The following is an 18,605-nucleotide window of genomic DNA, read 5'->3' as shown; positions in this document are numbered from 1 at the left end:
AATGAATAAATAATAATTTGGCCTTTCTTTTCAAATTTCAACTACTACCATAGCATTTTACCGTTCAATTATATTATTAGCAAGTAAATGAATAACTAACTGAGTGGCGCGCATTCGATGAATTGAGAAATGGTTTGGCGGGTGATGAGTTGGGTGAGAAGGGCAGGACGGTCATTTTAATAAATGAGCGAAGAGTTAGGGTTTTTTCTTTTCTTTTTATATTTTTTGAGGTGGCGTTTTATAAAGGGAGGAAGCATCTCTTTTTGTTTTGTGATTAGATCTGCTGCGGCCGGTGAGACCTTCCCTTTTCTCTTCACTTGTTATCTTTTCTCACTCTTCACTGCACGCCGCCTTCTTCCGCCGCCGCTCTTCATTTCCAACATTCTGACCTCATTTCGCTTCTCATTCTGACTCTGATTCACCCTACCTCCATCCTATACCTCAGATCTTCTCTTCTGCCTCCTAACAATGGTGGATTCAACTGGAAAAGTGAGTACTTACTTACTCTTGGCTTCACGATTCAGTGATTCGTGATCCTCTCTCTTTGATTACCAATTTGTCATAGCTGATCACCTTAATTTGTGCTGCGATGCAGGGATCGGACTCCTCCGGCGGCGGTGGTAAGAGTCCAACCACCGAGCTGAAGAAGACGTGCGCCGACTGCGGCACATCTAAGACTCCTCTATGGAGAGGTGGTCCCGCTGGCCCTAAGGTAACGCCGCCTTGTGTTTCGATTCAATTTCATTCCGCGATCTACCAGATCAGCTCATGGAATTCCTTGATCTCACGTTTCTTACATTCTATTTCGATCTGTGTAGTCTCTATGCAACGCGTGCGGGATCAGGAGCCGGAAGAAGAAGAGAGCCATTCTCGGAATCACGAGAGGAACCGCCGACGATGTTAAGAAGGGGAAAAGGAGCAACACCGCCGCCAATAATAGCTTGAATTTCAAGCAGCGGTTTATGGCATTGGCGAGGCAAGTCATGACGAAGAAATCGAATAATCTCGCGCACAGCCACAGGAACAAGTTGGGAGAGGAGGAACAAGCAGCTGTTCTTTTAATGTCCCTCTCTTACGGATCCGTTTATGCTTAAATCCCCTTATCAATTCTAGAATTTATTAATTAATTACTAAGAGTTTATTGGAGTTAGATTAGTTAGACTTAGATTAGATTAGATTAGATTTTGTTCTACCATGTACCTGTACTACCGCTTCCCCCCCTAACCCTTTTCTAAGTGTATATGTAATTTGTTTCCTTGTGATGAGTGTGTGATCATGAATGAGAATGTAACGAAATCATCATTCAAGTCCAATTTTGGTAATTTTATTTATCTATGTTTCTCATTGTTACGCCTTGTTTTTTTCTTGCATCGTCTTTTTCATGCCCTAAATTGCGATTTTGTTGGTATAAGTATAACCACCCGAAATTCTTGTGAAGAATTTGACACTGCAATCTAATTTCAGGCACTATCAACTCTTTCTTCCAAGGCTACAACACCGACAATTATAGATCGGGGATCAGTTGTGTCATATACACATGTGAAATTGATGTAAGGACTTGCCCAAGTAAAAATGGCGGTATAATTTCATGATTAGGTTTGTTGATTCATCTAATCTTTTTTCCCGTTGCGTAATGTGTAATTTCACTAATTTGTATTTCAAAAAAGTCAGAAGGGTGGCAAAAAGGAAAGAAATTTAAAAGAGGAGGGAACGTGAAATTCATAGTTCCCGCTAGTTTGACTCTAGAAAACATTAAACATGTACATTCAAAGGCTATTCAGGTTCAAGAATCAGCAGTCAGACTCACACACTTGTGTCATTGTGTGATTGTGTCCTTGTCCGTCACATTTCAAGGCCACCGTCATTCACTCGTACGCATCATTTGTGCCTATTAAAGTTGGAGCTTTTAAATAAAAAATTACTTATCAAATTAGTTACTATGATTTATATATTATTTTTTCAATATTTTCTAATAATTTTTTTATTCATTTAAAATCACTTGTTAAAGGTATTTAGTGAAGAAAATTTTAAAATTTTTTAATAGAAGTAATTTTAACAAATGTTCTTAGCACGATCCTAATTTTTAATAATTTTTTTAATGATATTCTTAACTAGTACCCACCTCTAAAGCAATTGTTAGTAGATATCGTTTTCTTAAAACTAAAATATAGATACAAATGGCGTTTTACATCCTTTCCCCTCATTTTCTTTCACATTAGATGATTAGAAGTGAACATTTCTTTTCCAAGTCAGAAGATTTCTTTTATCTATTGATATTTCTTTCAAAAAAATAGTGTCATTTCCTTTTCTTTCCTTGTCTTAACGCCAACAAATAGGTAAGATTACATCTTAACTAAATATGGCTTTACTTCAACAAATCTATTCTCTTACATATGTAGTTCGAATTAGCTTTATTAACTAATATAAATATAACTTTTATTATGTCTAAATTCTGCTTGAAAGCGTATATATAGAAGAGAAGAAATCTGGAAGTAAGGATAAGAGGTGGCTGAAAACAATGGTGCTGAAACTATATAACGGAGATTAGCATTTAATCTTTCAACAGAAGTGTTAGGGATTAAATTAAAGATTTATTCTTTAATTCTAGTTCCTTCTTTTTCATTTTTTCCCCTCATCGTTTAAACAAGAATAGTAAAAGCTAAAACATTTATAAGTTGAATATCATGTATCTTAAATCATATATCTTGTTAATGTGTTAAACATACAAATTATGTATTGAAAATTTTAAATTTTCAAGTTTTCAAAGTGTTTATTGCATAAAAAATATACAAAAATTAGAAAATATTTTATAAAAATAAAAGCTTGACAAATAAAGGATAGTTGTTGGCAAAAGCACGATCCAAACAAGCGGCAACTAAGATTTCCCCTTTTCTTTCGTCTTCAAATTTGTTTTGTTTTTGCCCCAATTGCGACCTATTCTAGCATTCTCGTTAAATACTTTTTTCCTAAAATAATAATTCGCACTATTATTGAACAAAAAAATAATCCCATTGGACAATGGCATCAACTAAATCTAATGTGTAAAGCATCCCGCCCTTTTCAACTTTGTCAAGCAAGCAAATCGACACTCGCTTCAATTTCATACAAATTCCAAATGAAGATTACATAGCGCAACATTTGCTTTTTCATATTGAACGCCGCAGAAATTGAGCCAATAGAATAGATAATGCAGGAAAACGAAAAAGGAAAAATTGGACCGCAGCGTCAAATTTTATTACAACATGAGAAACGAGGATAAGTAAATCACCAAAATTGGACTTGAATGATTTTGTTAACAATTCATGATCACACACTCAACAAGATGGATCGATAGAAACAAATTACATATACACTTAGAAAGGGGGTTAGGGGGAGGCGGTACAAGTGCATGGTAGAACAAAATCTAATCATAGCCTAAGCTAGCTGCAATATTCTTAGTAATTGATTGATTAATTAATTAATTAATTGATTAATATAATTCTAGAATTGAAGAGATTCTCTTAGGCATAAACGGATCCATAAGAGAGAGACATGAGCAGGAAAGCAGCTTGTTCTTCCTCTCCCAACTTGTTCCTGTGGGTGTGCGCAGGATTCGATCGCTGCCTCGCCATTGTGATCCACCTCTTCTTGAAACTAAAGCTATCCCCAAACTTGTTATTATTACTATTGGCGACGGTGTTGCTTCTTTTCCCCTTTTTAACATCGTCGGTGGTGGTGGTTCCTCTTGTGATTCCGAGAATGGCTCTCTTCTTCTTGCGGCTCCTGATCCCGCAGGCATTGCATAGAGACTGAAAAAACATCACATTCAAATGTAAGAAACGTAAGATCAAGTGCTTCCGTGAGCTGATCTGGTAGATCACGAAAGGTGAGGCAGTAGGTGTAGGTGGCGGCGTTACCTTGGGGCCGGCGGGGCCACCTCTCCAGAGAGGAGTCTTGGAGGTACCGCAGTCGGCGCACGTCTTCTTCTGCTCGGTTGTTGGACTTTTACCTGCGGCGGCGGAGTTAGGGCTTGCATCATCGGAGTCCGATCCCTGCAATCAGAGCACAAATTAAGGTGATCAGATATGAGTAGTTGAGAATCAAAGAGAGAGGATCATGAATCGTGAAGGTAGAGTAAGTAGGTACTCACTTTTCCAGTTGAATCCACCATGTTGAGAAAGGAGAATCCAAGATCTGAGAGCAAATGGAATGATCGAATTGAGAGAGAGAAAGAGAAGAGAAGATAGAAGTGGAATGAGAAATGAAGGAGTGAGTGGAGAGCAAAGAGGCATGCAGTGAGTGAGCGAAGAGTGAAGAGAGTGTGTGGTGTGCGAAGAAGAATCGAAAAGGAAAGAGAAAGAGAGAGTGTGGCAGTGAAAGAGAGAACGAAAGAAAGAGGGAAGGGAACACACGCGCAACGGCCGCAGCAGATCTAATCAAAAATAAAAAAGAGGAGCCCCCCTTTATAAAACGGCCACCACAAAAACCCTAACTCTCCGTTGCATTCTAAAATTACCATAAAGCCCTTCTCATTCCCCCCGCCAAATCACTCCCCAAATCAATATATACGCGCCATTTATTCTTACTATTAAACTTTGTCCTTTTTGGAAATGGCGTCTTTTTTCTCCTCCAGGTATCCTTCGTTTCATAAGACAAAGATTAATTTGCTGTGAATTTAACCTTTATTTAAAAATTTATAGTTAATCAATAAATTATTATAAATTTAATTGGTTTCTTTTTTTTGTTATTCATTTAATTAAATTAAATTAAGAAACTAATAAATTTTATTAAATAGAAAAATGCATTAATATATTTCTTAAATGCTCTCGGACTCGGAGTAAATGAGAGCTTTGGTTCTATTATATTCATATTAGGACAGTGTGAAAAAAGAATGCCTTATTCTCACAATGTGATGTGTCTCATTCAACTTTTGAATGTAAACAAAATTAAAGGAGCTTTCAAGACAAATCATTAAACCCGATCACCTTATATTAATTCTCAAGTACCAACATCGTATATTATAATAGATTTAATTAGTAAAGCCAAAATATGTAAAAGGCTAAAAGCTCTGACTCAAACCCTTGACCACAGTCATCTGCACCCCTTGAGTTCTTATTTGATGGTGGTTGTCATTATCTGTCTCTAAACATAAAATCCATTTCGAATTTAGGATTCATGAGGAAAGTTGACCGACGGATCATGTATATTTTGCGAAGCAATGGCCATTCTCAAGTCTCAACTAGGTCAATTTCTTATTTTATTTCAAATTCATGATTTCATGTACATGAGAAATGCTAATTTGATAAGAGTAGTATTAGATGTATAGTTAAAGGGGGGAGACTTAGAATTTGGCAAAAAAGGGAACTTATTTATGTAATTTTTTATATGATAATTAGCAACTTGAATAACAACAACCAACCATAAAAAATGTCTATATAACCTCCCAAAAAACAAGAAGAAAAAATGGAAGAATGAGCTCATGAAGAGATTGGCGTCAAATTCTTGAGTCCGGAGGTAAAATAGCTTGTTGAATGAGCCACGGAATCGTGCTATATTTTAGTGGTCTTTAGTGTTGCCAATTGAGCTCAAATTGGTTCAATTCGAAAGCTTTCACATGGTGCCTCAATTCCTTTTTTTTTTGTCAATACATGGTGCCTCAATTCATCTTCAAAATTCTTTACCAATGGGTGGACTTCTTGCAACAAATGAGTTTATCTGTGGTCTAATGATGGGTAGAACATTAATTTTTTGTGTTGTCTATTTAGAATACCTGTAAATTTTCAACCAAAGAGATGGAAGTATTGATGGACATAAAGTTCCATCATAGAAATTTTAGAAATATAAGAATGGGACTCATTTTATTCATCTTTTAAAAGTCTTTATTAGTTGATGGAACTCTTGCAACCAAAGTCTATTATCATAAATAAAGGACTTTTCTTTACACACCTTGTCACCTACTAGGAGTAAGACCCATTTTAGTTTATAAGATTAACAAGTTGTACTGATTTAGTCCCTAAAATTTTAATAGCTATCATTTGAATTTCATATTCGAGAAAATGCACCATATTAGTCTTTCATATATTTTTTGGCACCTAAACTCAACGCCGTTAATGACGTAACCTAACTCTTACCACACTGAACATAGCCAAAAGACGTCGAGAAGTTTGAAATAAGGACGTTTGAGATCTTCCCATACTGAAACCTTACACCCTTTCTTTTTTATCAGCTGTCTTCTCCTTCTCTATTGAGTTTTAGACACACAAACAAAAAAAAATTCTTCCATGGGTCAAACACAATAAAAGTTGTTGGAGATTAAGTGTTTCTAGTGACGTTTTGTTTATCACAGAGTGCTTATAAAGAAGCATGGAGGTTGAGAATGGGTGTAAAGGTTCTTCGTTTACTCAACAAAATTAATGACGAAAAATTTAATTTTTTTTTATCATTTTCTGGCAATCTATATATGTTATTGGATTAGCCTTTGTTTGTTTTGTTCACTTTGATTCTGATTTTTTTGAACCTAAGTTTATTTTAGGATTTGGTTTGGTTCTTCTTTTACTGAGTACAAAAATTTCTATTTATACTTTGTTTTTTATACTTGATCAATGAGATATTTTCTAAAAATTTATGTGCGGTCTAATGATGGGTAGAATATTATTTTTTGCGTTGTTTATTTAGAGTTCTATTTAGAGTATCTATAAATTTTCAATCATGCAGATGGAGATATTGATTGTTCATCATAAAAAAAAAACTTGAAAAGATGAAAATGGGACTACAATTTATTCATTTTCAAAATTCTTTACCAATGGGTAAACTTCTTGCAATCAAAGTCTACTATCACAAATAAAGTGCTTTTTTTTTCTAGTTATGGATGCAAATAGAGTGTCAATTTTTTTATGATAGAATAATAGAGTGTCAATTTAAACATGCAAACATTGAGCCATATCTCACTAACTCGGAAAAATAATGGGACTAAGTTGAAGAAAAGTTACATACCTAGTCACCTACTAAATTGGACCTGAATATTAGATAAACTAAAAAGTTCCGTCAAGCTTCATACGCTAGAAACTTGAAATAATTCTATTAAATACTGGAATTCCCCCCTCCAAGGATGAACCAGAGGCTAGTTATGAGTGATGATATGGGGGTTGCCATCCCTCCAGTTACTGTTTAGCACTTTAGCTTAGGTTTCTGTTTGGGCCTTAGGGACCTTTGTAAACCCAAAAAAAATACGAATGCAAACAGTTTATACAGACTCTGAATCATTCTTGATTCTTCAGTTGCTATAATTTTAAGGCCAAGCCCAGTCTTGGCATATAAATTGGATTTTACTTGTAGCCGTTTTATCATTTTAATACCGTCCCATTGATTTATTAATTTCAATTAGTTATGACATAGTATTAGCCCATTGTTAAAGAAAAAAAATTGGCCCTTCTTTTAAATTGTTCAATTAAAAAATAACATAAACTTTAAGACCATACCAGCACAGAAATTTCCTACGAGTGGAAGATTTTTTTTTTTCTTTCTTCTGTAGAAGATTCAAGACTTTCTCAATATATCAGCAGCTATAATAATGATGTTTACATAGTTAGCATTTTGATCAAAACTCATCATGTTATCCCATATTTCCTCTCATTTTTTTCTCTCTCTATAAATCACTCTGTGAAACCTACCTCAAATTTTACTATAATTTGTAAACGGAAAATATTGTAGTGTCTTTCGTTGGTTGAGGTGGAGAAGGAGAAGCATTGGCATGGTCATGGAATACTACAATGGCTTCAGATGTGTGAAGAACTTGGGTTCTAGAATGTTGTTCTAGTTGGCGTGACAACCTTTGGGCACGAACTGCTATGAGGTATAAGGCAGAAGCTAAGGAAACTGTGGTCAAAGCAAAGACAGCAGCACAAGAGAACAATCCTCTTCTGATGACGTGGCATGTGTGTCTTGGCTTTGACCAATTCTTCAGATGCCCTGATTCTACACTCACTCCTGCTAGCAGCAGAATCTCCCCAATCGCAAAACATATCCTATATCCAACATAACAACATATGCAATCTGACACGTGTTAGGTTTCATGTTGTTTTCACTGATGCTTACCTAAGTACAGTGCTTCATTTCATTCAGAATTTAAAGTTTATGATGTACACTAAAAATTAATAATTAACTAATTAATATTATATATTTGTATATGTTATTTATTTATTTTTAATTATATCTATATCTTTTATAATTAATATATATAATTATTTTATATTAGTAATATATTAAAAGTAAATTCTTTAATTTGCATTATAATTATTTAATTTTGGAATTATTGCACCATATGCAAAATCATTATCAGCATTTATTCCTTCTTATCTTTTTAGTAAATGTGCTTTAATTTCCTCCAATAATCCCACCTACTTGCTTCTCTCCGCTTCTACTATTCTAGTTCCATTATTACTTTCAACCATAAATTTAAGGTTTAGTTATTTAATTGAAGTCTGGTTTAATTTGAATATGATTTTCTAAATTTCTAAAGTTTACTAGAAATGAACATTAAAGCACGAAATGAAGAAGGAAAGAGTGTTACCAGGTAGCGATGAAGAAAAATCCAGCATGGGAGGCTAAGGAGTTGGCAGAAGGGGATTCAGGATCCAAGTGGAGTAAGGTTGGCGATGATTTACTAACTGTGATTAAGAGATAAGTATGTTCCATAACCATGGCGATTGCTAGCACAACAAAAGCACAAGCAGCACATACCAATGGCGTTTTCCCGCTACTTCTGTATACACATTCTGTTTTTCTTGTGTTCATCCATGTCACCTGCCATATCATTAATTATATATTAATTAAGAGATTTGAGTAATTAATATGATGATTATTATTATGTACCTGAGAACGTGTGGCTTCTGCTATGAGGCAGAGAGTGAAGGAGGAGAGTCCCAATAGGATTGTGAGAAGTACGAGGAACACACCAGTTTTGCTGCTCATCAAACATGTGTTCCCTGTGTTTGGTTCGAGATCAGCATGTGTAACTGCCATTCTTGAATTGAATTGTGTCTTGCAAGAGATGGATTTGTATGAAGGAAGAAGAATTGCTTGGAGCAAAGGTTACTTGAAGCTTGATGAAGCCCCAAGATTCCCAATATAATGTCATATGTGTGTGGATTTTAATACGAATTAGCATTCACACTCATCACACATGCCAATTTTTTTTCTTAATTAATAAATAAAGCTAGACTCATGACTCATCATACAACAACCACGTCCTCAACCTCTTATGCCTCTTCTCAATTCATCAGTTAATTCACTTTTCTCTTTCTCATGGTCAATGAACGACATTCGTTATATATAATACAACATTTTAAGAACAGAATCGGTTATCAAACTCGCAGAAATTCATATGGAGTTGTCTATGAATTTGAAAATTGAAAATTATTAGATAATAATTTATTTAAGGGTAAAGTTGTAAAGTATTAAATTGGTTCGTCATATTTTGGTGTAATCTTGTTTTAGTCCTTAATTTAAAGTGTCTTAGTTGAATCCAAACAAGTTTCATTTAGTTTCAATGTAGTCACACCGTAAAGTCAAAGTTAAATAATTAACGAAATGTCATACATGACAATAGCCGTACAAGAACAAGTACAAGCTCCAAAGGCACAAAGTATCAATAAATTTATTTATAATTCTCTTTAGTTTTATAGAAAATATTTCATTTAAATTGTAAAAAAATAATAAATAAATGTATTGATGCATTTACGGTTGATTTTGTGCTTTTGAAACTTGTATTTGTTCTCTAAATTATCGACCTTGTTCTTGTACCGTTATCTTGTAGAACATTTCATTAATTATTTAATTTTGATCTCACGGTGACACTACATTGGAGCTAAATAAAACTTTTTTTTATTCAAATAAGATATTTTAAACCTTAAAAACCAAAACATAATGTCTAAACATAGATGACCAATTTAATACTTTACCCTTTATTTAAACTTGTCAAAATCATCTAATTATTTTCATTATCAACTTTGCAAAAAAATAATTACAAAGTGAGTGTTTAGTTAAAATAATATATTTATATATAATAAATATATTATTTTTAAAAATTTTTATTTTATTATTTTAAATCGGTTAAAATTTAAAAATCAAATATCTTAAACCAATTTATCGATTTAAATCGATTACTGATATTTTTCAGTTAGTCTAATTGAACTGAACGATTAGATCTGATTTTAATAATTATTAATTACAATTATTTAAAAAATTTTCGTTAGAAATTATTCACCTATACTTTTTTTTTTTTTTTAACTTCGAATGTCTATGAATTCTAGTCAGATTAAAGTATTAAACATATAATATTCTCCCTATTTAGACAGGAAATGAAAAACAAAAAGTTGTGAACAGCGTAAGAGAATGTTTGATGAACAAACAGAGGAGATAAAGAAAGGCAAGGCAAGCGTGGGTCAAAGTTGTACTCCCTTACTATTCAGATTTGAAGCAAATTAAATATAACACCAATTTCCTTATTCTACTTGATCTTACAACCTCAACAATAGTCTTTTTTTAAGTGCTGGCTGGGCATAACTATAAAAGTCTTTTTTTTATTTCTCTCTTTTGAAGAAAAAAAAAATGACTTTTATGAGGTGGAAATTGCTGATAAGCTTCGAAAAGTGATGATAATAGATGCCAAACTATATGGAATTGACAAATAGCAATGTGAAGTCGGTAGCATTGGTGCTACTCCAAGAATAATATATAACTTCTGCCAAATCGAATAAAAACAAATTTATATCCACCACTCTAACCACTATGAAATCTTTTATTATGCTTTTTATTATCATCATCATCATCACATTATTATTATGGTAATGTTTGGAGTATTTTTTACTTTGATGATAAATAATGGAAACCAATAACTTGTTCAGCTATAAGACTACGTCAGAAAAAGTATCTACAAAAATATTCTAATAGTTAAGTTGGTTCATGTATCTTGTCACTATAATAACCAAACTTGTACCTATAGCATTTTCTTCTCCTTTTGCTAGAATAATGATTTTTCTTTTTATATCCGTTATATGTATTTTAACCTTTACGGTCTCAAAATAAATTTTATATGACGATATCAGGGTATCAATTCAAAACTTCAAAGAATTCGAAATTCCTTGGATCTTGAATCTTTTTTCTCTATAGGCCCGTTTTTTCATAATAGCATTTTTGGATCTTATGTCGTGTTCTTGTGAACTTTGATTTAATGCAGAATAACTAATTTAACAATTCTACAATTTTTTTTAGGAAAAGTATAGGTAAACAATGAAAATATTAAACAATGTAAACAATAGATATATCGGATGTTCATTTTACTAGTGTACGGATGGTTATTTTAATATTAAAATTTAGAGGGTTAATTTAGAAGTGTGGTGTGTTTTAATTTGATTGGTGGTTGTTCATATTGTTCAACAAAAATGGTTACCTAACTAAACTTGATTCACGGTTTTCATGTAGCTACTTAAAAATTAAATCAACCATTTAAGTTTCCTTAATATGTAAAACAGCATTAACATATTCCACAGATAATATGAACATTAATTATATCACAAGTGATTCTTTCTGGCTTCTGCACCCCAGATAATCCTGCTGCTTGATCTTGATCTTAATCTTATAGCATCTTGTTTAGATATATATATAAGAAAACCACTTTAAATATAGACACCTACCATGCTATAAATTACCAAGCATTCTTTGACACTGATCTCAGCATCATATATAGCAATAATTTTGACCATCTTGGCTCTGCATCTTCAAAAACTGGGAACCATGACTAGTTCAAGAGAACCTGAGAGCTACAACCAAGGAACATCGTTCGAAGAAATAAATAAATCCAATATGGAGATAGAACTGGCAAGGAGAGCTCTCTTGAGATCACATCTATGCTGCAATAATGGCAGAAAGAAAACGGCACATAGCAGCAGTGTCAAGTTGCTGCCAAAGTGCCAGGCAGACTAAGTCAAGTTTCACTAGCAGAGGATTTTCCACAATAAACCAATCTTTAGGTGATACTTGCTTCAAATGTACGTGATATAAAGTATTCAAGTATTATTTATAAGTAATAAATTTTATATTTTTAGAATGTTCATTTGATGTATTTTGATTTTGTTTATTTAGTTATTAAATTGAACTATATGTTTATTTAGAAGAGATTCTAATGACCGTTGGGTGATGAGTTGTTCGGGTAGTATTTTTAGATGTGAGTTATTCGCTGTTTGGAGAGAATTCATTCTAGTTTTTGGGAGTGTGACATTAAATATATTTTATGTGAAATTGATTCTTTGGATATCTTGCATCTTTTGTATTATAATGTCCATGGTGGCATGTCCGATATTTCTGATCTAGTTGCTAAGATTAAAGAGCTCTTGGCCAAACGATGGGTCGTCCATTTTGAATGGGTTGGTTGTGAAGCAAACAAAGCTGCAAATTGGTTAGCGCGTTATGGAAGTTTGGTTTATCAGAATTATGTCATTTGAAATTCTCCTAATAAAGATCTTGAACAAATTATTTACTCTAACTCAATTCAATTAGTTTACTTTGTTTTCTTATTTTGTTTAGACACCAAAAAAAATTAGACTTTTAACTTCTTTTTTATTTTAATTTAATAAGAGGTTATAAATATTTTTTAAATTATTGTAGTTGGATATAGAGTAATTTAAAAATTTGAAAAATTATTTTTAGTCAATGTGATAGTATAATGCATTTACACAATAGTACATTCACATCAGTTTATTAAGATGATTATTAATGTAATTAACATAAAAAATAGTTATTTTTATTAATATATTATTCCGTAATTAGATATTTAAATGCAGTGAAATATTTTTTATTTTTTGGGTGAACCGTATAAGATTATTTTAATGGAAACCCGAACATAAAGGGCCCAAAGTGTATAACCAATGAAACATAATGGGCCAAAGCAACCCAAGTTATTCTTTCCGGGAAAAAAATAATGGGATGACGTGGCAGTCAACGATAGGCGCGTCAATCAACGAAACACATTGCGGTGCAATCCGGTCTCGTTGGACCACTTTGCCTTGTTTGGCAATTTGAATTTTGAAATGTAATCCCTCTCCACAACCAACCATACAATACAATAGAGACGTTATGAAACTCCTTTCATTCTCTCAATTTAATTAATTATGCCTATGCCAATGCCAGTGCCAAATTCCCAATACATTATTTTTCTTTTCCTAATTCCTACACCAAAACAAAACAAATAATTTATTTATTTATTTATTTATTTTTCAAAAATTATTGTACTTGTACCCTTCCCCAACGTTAAACTACACCTTCTCTGTCTCTCTCTTATTTCGATTTGCTTCCCTTCACAATTCACAATCACATTCACACACTCCCTTCTTCTTCACCTCAAAAATCAATTCATTCATTTTTCTCATGAATGAACTAATTAATTAGTTTTTCCTTTTCACCTTCGAAATCTCTTTGCTGTTCTGGTGGTGGACGCTGCTTCAGGAACCAATGCTTTGCTGATTCATCTCTTGCCTTATTTGTAAGCTCTTGCATCAATGCCACTTTAAAGTTTGATTCTTTCCTTTAATGGGACCTTACTCCTTACACTTTATTTTACCTCAAATTCAGGTTAGGTTCTTCAGATTTTCCTATTTGATCAGCTGAATTTAAGTAACCAATGTGTATCTCTATTGATTAGTTGCTTAGTGATAAGTTATCATCAGTTCATAAATCAGAAGCACTAGGATTCAGGATCAATGTGAGAATTTTGTTTCTGGTGTTGTGTCAGTTAATCCAAGCCAAGAGGTTGGAGGTTTAGAGAAAAGCAGATTTTGATCTATAAAGTGAATTTGCCTTGACCTTAGTTCGGTCCAATTGTATCCTTATTTAGAGATGCACTGAATAATCTTATCGAAAAGTTGTCGACTGTGTTTTATATGCAATATTGCTGCAATGCAATGTTTTGGTTTAGGCTGCATTAGCTCCTAAATCATAATAAATAGTTATGTTCCTTTGTTTTCTGCTATGAATTAGGATTCAAATTCAAAATTCAAACATGCTTTCTTTGTGCTTCTTTAGATGGATTGTAGATTATTATTCTTCTTGCCTGATCAATGATGTTCAATTGTTCATCTTTGTTGATCTAATATGTCCTGAAGGTCAATTGGATTTGGCTTTGAAAATGGGAGTTGAAAAAGAAGGGACAAAAAGTGAAGGTGGGTATGTTGGTGGTCTTTTCCGGTTATTCGACTGGACCTCGAAATCACGGAAGAAGTTATTTGCAACCAAGTCAGATTTGCCAGGTACTTGTCTGTTTATATTGAATACGAATACAAATGAGTGTTTATGTCTCGTGTCAATTATTGTCTAATTCACTTTTATCTTGGTATCCTTTTCTTTTATCATCTGCAGGATCTTTGAAACAGAGAAGAAAAATTGATGGCAACTTGTCAATGATGCAGCCCTATCTGGTGGGAGTATCACTATCACTATCACTTGTTTTCTCAGTATTTATATTTTGTTATGGAAGAAATTGATAGTTGTTTGCTTGATTATTCCAGGCTGATGAAGATGAGATTGGAGTAGGAGCAAGCATTAGAAGTAGTGATCACAGTTATGCTTCATCCGTTACAGATGACGACATGTGCGGAACAAGGGCACCTAGTGTGGTTGCTAGGCTTATGGGATTGGATTCCTTGCCCTCTTCCAGTTTTCATGATCCATATTCTTCCCCATATTTTGATAGCCGATCCCTTCAAGATGTGCAGTACTGGAGGACTAATCTCAATCATCAGCATGGCCATCAGAACCTGTATTCCGGGAAGTTGGTTGAAAAGGTTGAGGGCTCTTCTAGAAACTTCATTGAGCCAAAGCCTCAGAACAACCTTAGCAGACCAATTGAGAAGTTTCAAAGTGAAGTAATGCCTCCCAAAGCGGCTAAAACAATTCCTGTCACACACCATAAACTTTTGTCCCCTATTAAGAGTCCTGGCTTTATTCCAACAAATAATGCTGCTTATATAATGGAGGCTGCTGCAAGAATTATTGAACCTAGCCCCCAAGCTACTACAAAGGCTAGAGCACACCTTGCATCATCATCATCAGTATCATTGAGAGTAAGAGATCTTAAAGAAAAAGCAGAGGCTTCACAGAAAGGTCCTCTAGTTGGGTCAACTTCAATGCCCCCTAGAATTAGAGATCTCAAAGAAAAAGGGGAAGTTTCTCATAGAACTAGCAGGATTTCTGAACCTTCTCAGAGGTCAGTTGAATCTAATTCTGTCAAGTATCTAAAGAGACAATCTTTGAACAAAAGCTGGAATGGGTCCGTGGATGCTCCCACCCGATCTTCTTCCGAAGCAAAAGAAGATTCGTCTGTGAAGAATGCAGGGAAGTCTATTTCCCTTGCCATCCAAGCAAAAGTGAATGTTCAAAGAAGGGAAGGCTTGAACTCAAGTGGTGGAAGAAGTTTGGTGGATCAGAAAGAAGATTCTGATGCTAAAACTCACCAGCCTCTCAGGGCAAATGTTCAAAAAGGTTTGCATAAGAAGCCCTCTAGTCAGAACGCTTCTGGTGTTCTCAAGCAGAATAATCTGAAACAAAACCATTCAATTGAGAAAGACAAACAACCATCAAAGCAAATAGTTTCAAATTCACACCGTAGAAAATCTCTGATGGGGGACTCCGGGTGTCATAGAAGCTCTAGTAGTAAAACACCTGCAAAATCTAAAGTTGGTTCCAAAAAATCGGCCACACAGCTGACAGATAGTGAAAAGGAAGTTTTGTATACCCACACAAACAATTTCCCAAGAAAGAAGAGGTCCACAGATAGGGACTGGAATGATAGGGTTGTTGATAATTTGTTTATTGATAAAACTCAGAGGCCTGTTCAGTCTAGTCTAGTAAGTAATAAGCGCCATAGTGATGATGAAGTAAAAAAGAAAGACATGGATGTAGTTTCCTTCACCTTCACCACGCCGTTGGCGAGAAACAATTCCAGTTTTGAAACATCTGGAAAATCTGGCATGAAAACTGGTGTACTTCCCTTTGACCATCACATCAAAAGAGTGCTGCTTGACACAGACAATGCAAGGTCTCCCATTGCATACAATGTGATTGGTGGTGATGCATTAGGCATTCTTTTGGAACAGAAGTTGAGGGAATTGACAAATGGACTTGAGTACTCTTGTGATGACTCTTCTAAAGTGAGGCCATCTTCTAGTACAGGACCACAATCAAAAGATGTGGTGACCACGCCCGATTCAGTTAACTTCGTTCCACAGTTGCAACTGAAGAGGGACCAGGACCTGCTTTTAGCTGATAAGTTATGCGGAAGCCTTGATTCTGCAGTTTCTTTCACAGGTCTTCCTGAATTATCATCCAAACATAGACTATGGGTATGTTACAATATTAACTCTTGTTGGCTTGTTTTGTTTCCCCTTTCAAGCATGCATGAACAATATCAGCAGCATAGTTATGTTTCTAAGCATATTTTTTATTACCTCCGATTTCCCAAAAAGAGAAAGGCTAATACAGGGGTAGTAACGTCTTGCTATGTTGCTTTGCTGTATAGAGTTGTGTTACTTGTTTAAACCAAATCTGTGTGAATGTCATTTATTAATGTGAAAATGAAACTGGGTAGTTGACATTACAAGTGATTACCCTACCGTTGAAATGAGGAAGTACGATTGCAATTCTGCATATATTCCCTGTTAGGCTTTCAATATTGAATGGTAACTAACTTAAAATATCAGCAGGGTGATAAGATGGAAGAGTGCAAGAGCAATCTTGTAGAACCACATTCATTCAATTGTCGATTGCCAAGTCCAATCTCTGTTCTTGAACCTTCATTTTCAGCAGCAACCTTTGAATCTTCATTCAGCACCGATGCTACTAGCACAGAAGGTAACAGCAGCACTATCTATGTTCATCATGCCTAAAAATAGCCAACATATTCCCTCTTTCATAATCTGTTATTTTGCAATTCCAGAGTGCTAATCTTGACTCTATCTATTTCAGGTAGCAAGTTGAGCTTATCTGCTCAAGCACAGGAAGTTCATGGTTTGAATTTCTCAGGGAAGTTCTATTCTGCAGAAGCTGATACAGAGTTGTGTGATTCAGCTTGTTCAACATCAACCAGGACTATGATGGTAAATAAGGAGCACACAAGCACAAGTGCATTATCAACCACATGGGAGTTGGATTATGTAAAAGAGATATTATGCAATGTTGAACAAATGTACATGGACTTCGCTTCCGGCCGCTCTCACAAAATTGTGAACCCTCATCTATTCAACCAGTTGGAAAGCCAGAGAGAAGCAGGGTATGAGAGTGATGGTGGAGAATGTAAGATAAGGAGGAAAGTGATATTTGATTGTGTGAGTGAATATTTGGACTTAAGATGCAGGCGTTGTGTTAATGGTGGATATGAAATGTGGGCCAAAGGGACTGAAATGGTGAGAAGAAATGAATGGTTGGCAAAGGAAGTGTACAAGGAAATTTCAAGCTGGAGAGGGATGGGAGATTCCATGGTGGATGAGCTTGTGGACAAGGATATGAGCCATCAATTTGGAAGATGGCTAGATTTTGAGGTTGATGCATTTGAACTTGGTGCAGAGGTTGAGGATCAGATACTGAATTCCTTGCTTGATGATGTTGTTGCTGATATCTTGCAATTATAACCCCTGATCTTTTTAGTGGCCATGAAATTATTGTTTTTATTATCTGAAACTCTGAGTTATTATTGGTTCATTCATGGAAATAGCAAGTTCTTCATTTTGTTCAGTCTTGCTTGTCTAAAACAATCTTGGTTTCGTTCATGTCACACCACATCATAGCATGGTACAAAAGTTTATTATGGTGAAGTTGAACATTTATTATGTCTTATTAAAACTTGCGGCTTAATAGTTAATAGGTACCTATTTCATCTTTTTGGCTAGTTATTAAAAGATAGTAATAACATTTAAATCATTCTATTCTAAATTAAAGATTGAACCTGTTTTAAAAATTTGTGTGTAAAGTAGTATTATCACAGGGATATTATGAGCAATAAATATTATGACCAAATGAAAATTAAAGTGGTTCAACTACTTTATATAGGATTATAGGAATATAGATTATGATAATTAATTAATCACAAAGAGAGGGATATGTGTATGAGACTAAAATGCTACTTGAATTCTTTTCGGTTTTATTGTTTGGTGACTCTTGGATATAACATCAACTAAACTAATAAACTGTAATCGTTTTTGTTTTTGTTGCATTTACACAATTCCAGTTCTTAAATAAATAAAAAGGGATAAAATTAAGTTCCAATTCCCTTATACTATTCAGACTTAGACATTGGTCATAGGTCGCTCTCATAAAAACGGAATTCGAGTGCCCATTAAGATTATTGTTATCTATGTACATTAATTTATAGGGAATTAATATGGGACTATCATGATTCATGAAGCTGAGGTAGCTTTCATGCACACAAATTTTTTATACACTCCTTAGCTTTGGTACATTTAATTATAGATGTTCTCTACGAAGTCGAAAATGAACTGCTAATTTTTTTAATATGGATCAAATATGTGTAGTACTTTATTATTAGAAATTAGTTTTTTTTATATATATGAAGTTATTTTTTT

At 34.2% G+C, this 18,605-nt stretch overlaps 4 protein-coding genes across 6 annotated transcripts; 2 read left to right on the top strand and 2 right to left on the bottom strand.

Annotated features, from left to right (window-relative positions):
* Positions 1–242: 242 nt before the first annotated feature.
* LOC130939555 (GATA transcription factor 15-like) lies at positions 243–1,350 on the top strand. The gene is made up of 3 exons (XM_057867651.1): positions 243–489; positions 596–712; positions 819–1,350. The coding sequence occupies exons 1-3, from the start codon at positions 469–471 to the stop codon at positions 1,092–1,094; spliced, it is 414 nt and encodes a 137-aa protein (XP_057723634.1). The 5' UTR covers positions 243–468; the 3' UTR covers positions 1,095–1,350.
* A 1,856-nt stretch (positions 1,351–3,206) lies between these two features.
* Positions 3,207–4,420, bottom strand: LOC130938348 (GATA transcription factor 16-like). The gene is made up of 3 exons (XM_057867149.1): positions 4,130–4,420; positions 3,897–4,031; positions 3,207–3,788 (listed from the first exon to the last, which is right to left on the bottom strand). The coding sequence occupies exons 1-3, from the start codon at positions 4,148–4,150 to the stop codon at positions 3,501–3,503; spliced, it is 444 nt and encodes a 147-aa protein (XP_057723132.1). The 5' UTR covers positions 4,151–4,420; the 3' UTR covers positions 3,207–3,500.
* A 3,062-nt stretch (positions 4,421–7,482) lies between these two features.
* On the bottom strand, positions 7,483–9,266 carry LOC130962448 (uncharacterized). Its single transcript, XM_057888660.1, has 3 exons — positions 8,851–9,266; positions 8,549–8,781; positions 7,483–8,003 (listed from the first exon to the last, which is right to left on the bottom strand). The coding sequence occupies exons 1-3, from the start codon at positions 8,998–9,000 to the stop codon at positions 7,661–7,663; spliced, it is 726 nt and encodes a 241-aa protein (XP_057744643.1). The 5' UTR covers positions 9,001–9,266; the 3' UTR covers positions 7,483–7,660.
* Positions 9,267–13,323: 4,057 nt separating this feature from the next.
* Positions 13,324–17,772, top strand: LOC130961663 (uncharacterized). 3 transcript variants are annotated; one of them, XM_057887661.1, is made up of 6 exons: positions 13,324–13,516; positions 14,136–14,279; positions 14,389–14,447; positions 14,538–16,370; positions 16,731–16,878; positions 16,993–17,772. In XM_057887661.1, exons 2-6 carry the CDS (start codon positions 14,159–14,161, stop codon positions 17,652–17,654), a joined length of 2,823 nt encoding a protein of 940 aa, XP_057743644.1. In that variant the 5' UTR covers positions 13,324–13,516; positions 14,136–14,158; the 3' UTR covers positions 17,655–17,772. The 3 variants fall into 3 exon arrangements, with proteins under 3 accessions (XP_057743644.1, XP_057743630.1, XP_057743638.1); XM_057887647.1 differs by having other exon boundaries at positions 16,728–16,878; XM_057887655.1 differs by lacking the exon at positions 13,324–13,516 and adding an exon at positions 13,552–13,605 and having other exon boundaries at positions 16,728–16,878.
* The last annotated feature ends 833 nt before the right edge of the window (positions 17,773–18,605 follow it).

Source organism: Arachis stenosperma, chromosome 1 (assembly GCF_014773155.1).
Source record: "Arachis stenosperma cultivar V10309 chromosome 1, arast.V10309.gnm1.PFL2, whole genome shotgun sequence".
NCBI lineage: Eukaryota > Viridiplantae > Streptophyta > Magnoliopsida > Fabales > Fabaceae > Arachis > Arachis stenosperma.
Note: the sequence above shows the minus strand (reverse complement) of the source record. Positions and strands in the feature narration are given on the sequence as shown.

Coding starts and splice junctions, on each gene's coding strand:
- LOC130939555 (XM_057867651.1), top strand. CDS start 469: ATGGTGGATTCAACTGGAAAA. Junction 490..595: donor TGGTGGATTCAACTGGAAAA/GTGAGTACTTAC, acceptor GCTGCGATGCAG/GGATCGGACTCCTCCGGCGG. Junction 713..818: donor GTGGTCCCGCTGGCCCTAAG/GTAACGCCGCCT, acceptor CGATCTGTGTAG/TCTCTATGCAACGCGTGCGG.
- LOC130938348 (XM_057867149.1), bottom strand. CDS start 4,150: ATGGTGGATTCAACTGGAAAA. Junction 4,032..4,129: donor TGGTGGATTCAACTGGAAAA/GTGAGTACCTAC, acceptor CTCTGATTGCAG/GGATCGGACTCCGATGATGC. Junction 3,789..3,896: donor GTGGCCCCGCCGGCCCCAAG/GTAACGCCGCCA, acceptor ATGTTTTTTCAG/TCTCTATGCAATGCCTGCGG.
- LOC130962448 (XM_057888660.1), bottom strand. CDS start 9,000: ATGGCAGTTACACATGCTGATCTCGAACCAAACACAGGGAACACATGT. Junction 8,782..8,850: donor CAGAAGCCACACGTTCTCAG/GTACATAATAAT, acceptor ATGATATGGCAG/GTGACATGGATGAACACAAG. Junction 8,004..8,548: donor TTTTTCTTCATCGCTACCTG/GTAACACTCTTT, acceptor TGTTGGATATAG/GATATGTTTTGCGATTGGGG.
- LOC130961663 (XM_057887647.1), top strand. CDS start 14,159: ATGGGAGTTGAAAAAGAAGGGACAAAAAGTGAAGGTGGGTATGTTGGT. Junction 14,448..14,537: donor CAATGATGCAGCCCTATCTG/GTGGGAGTATCA, acceptor TGATTATTCCAG/GCTGATGAAGATGAGATTGG. Junction 16,879..16,992: donor CGATGCTACTAGCACAGAAG/GTAACAGCAGCA, acceptor TATCTATTTCAG/GTAGCAAGTTGAGCTTATCT.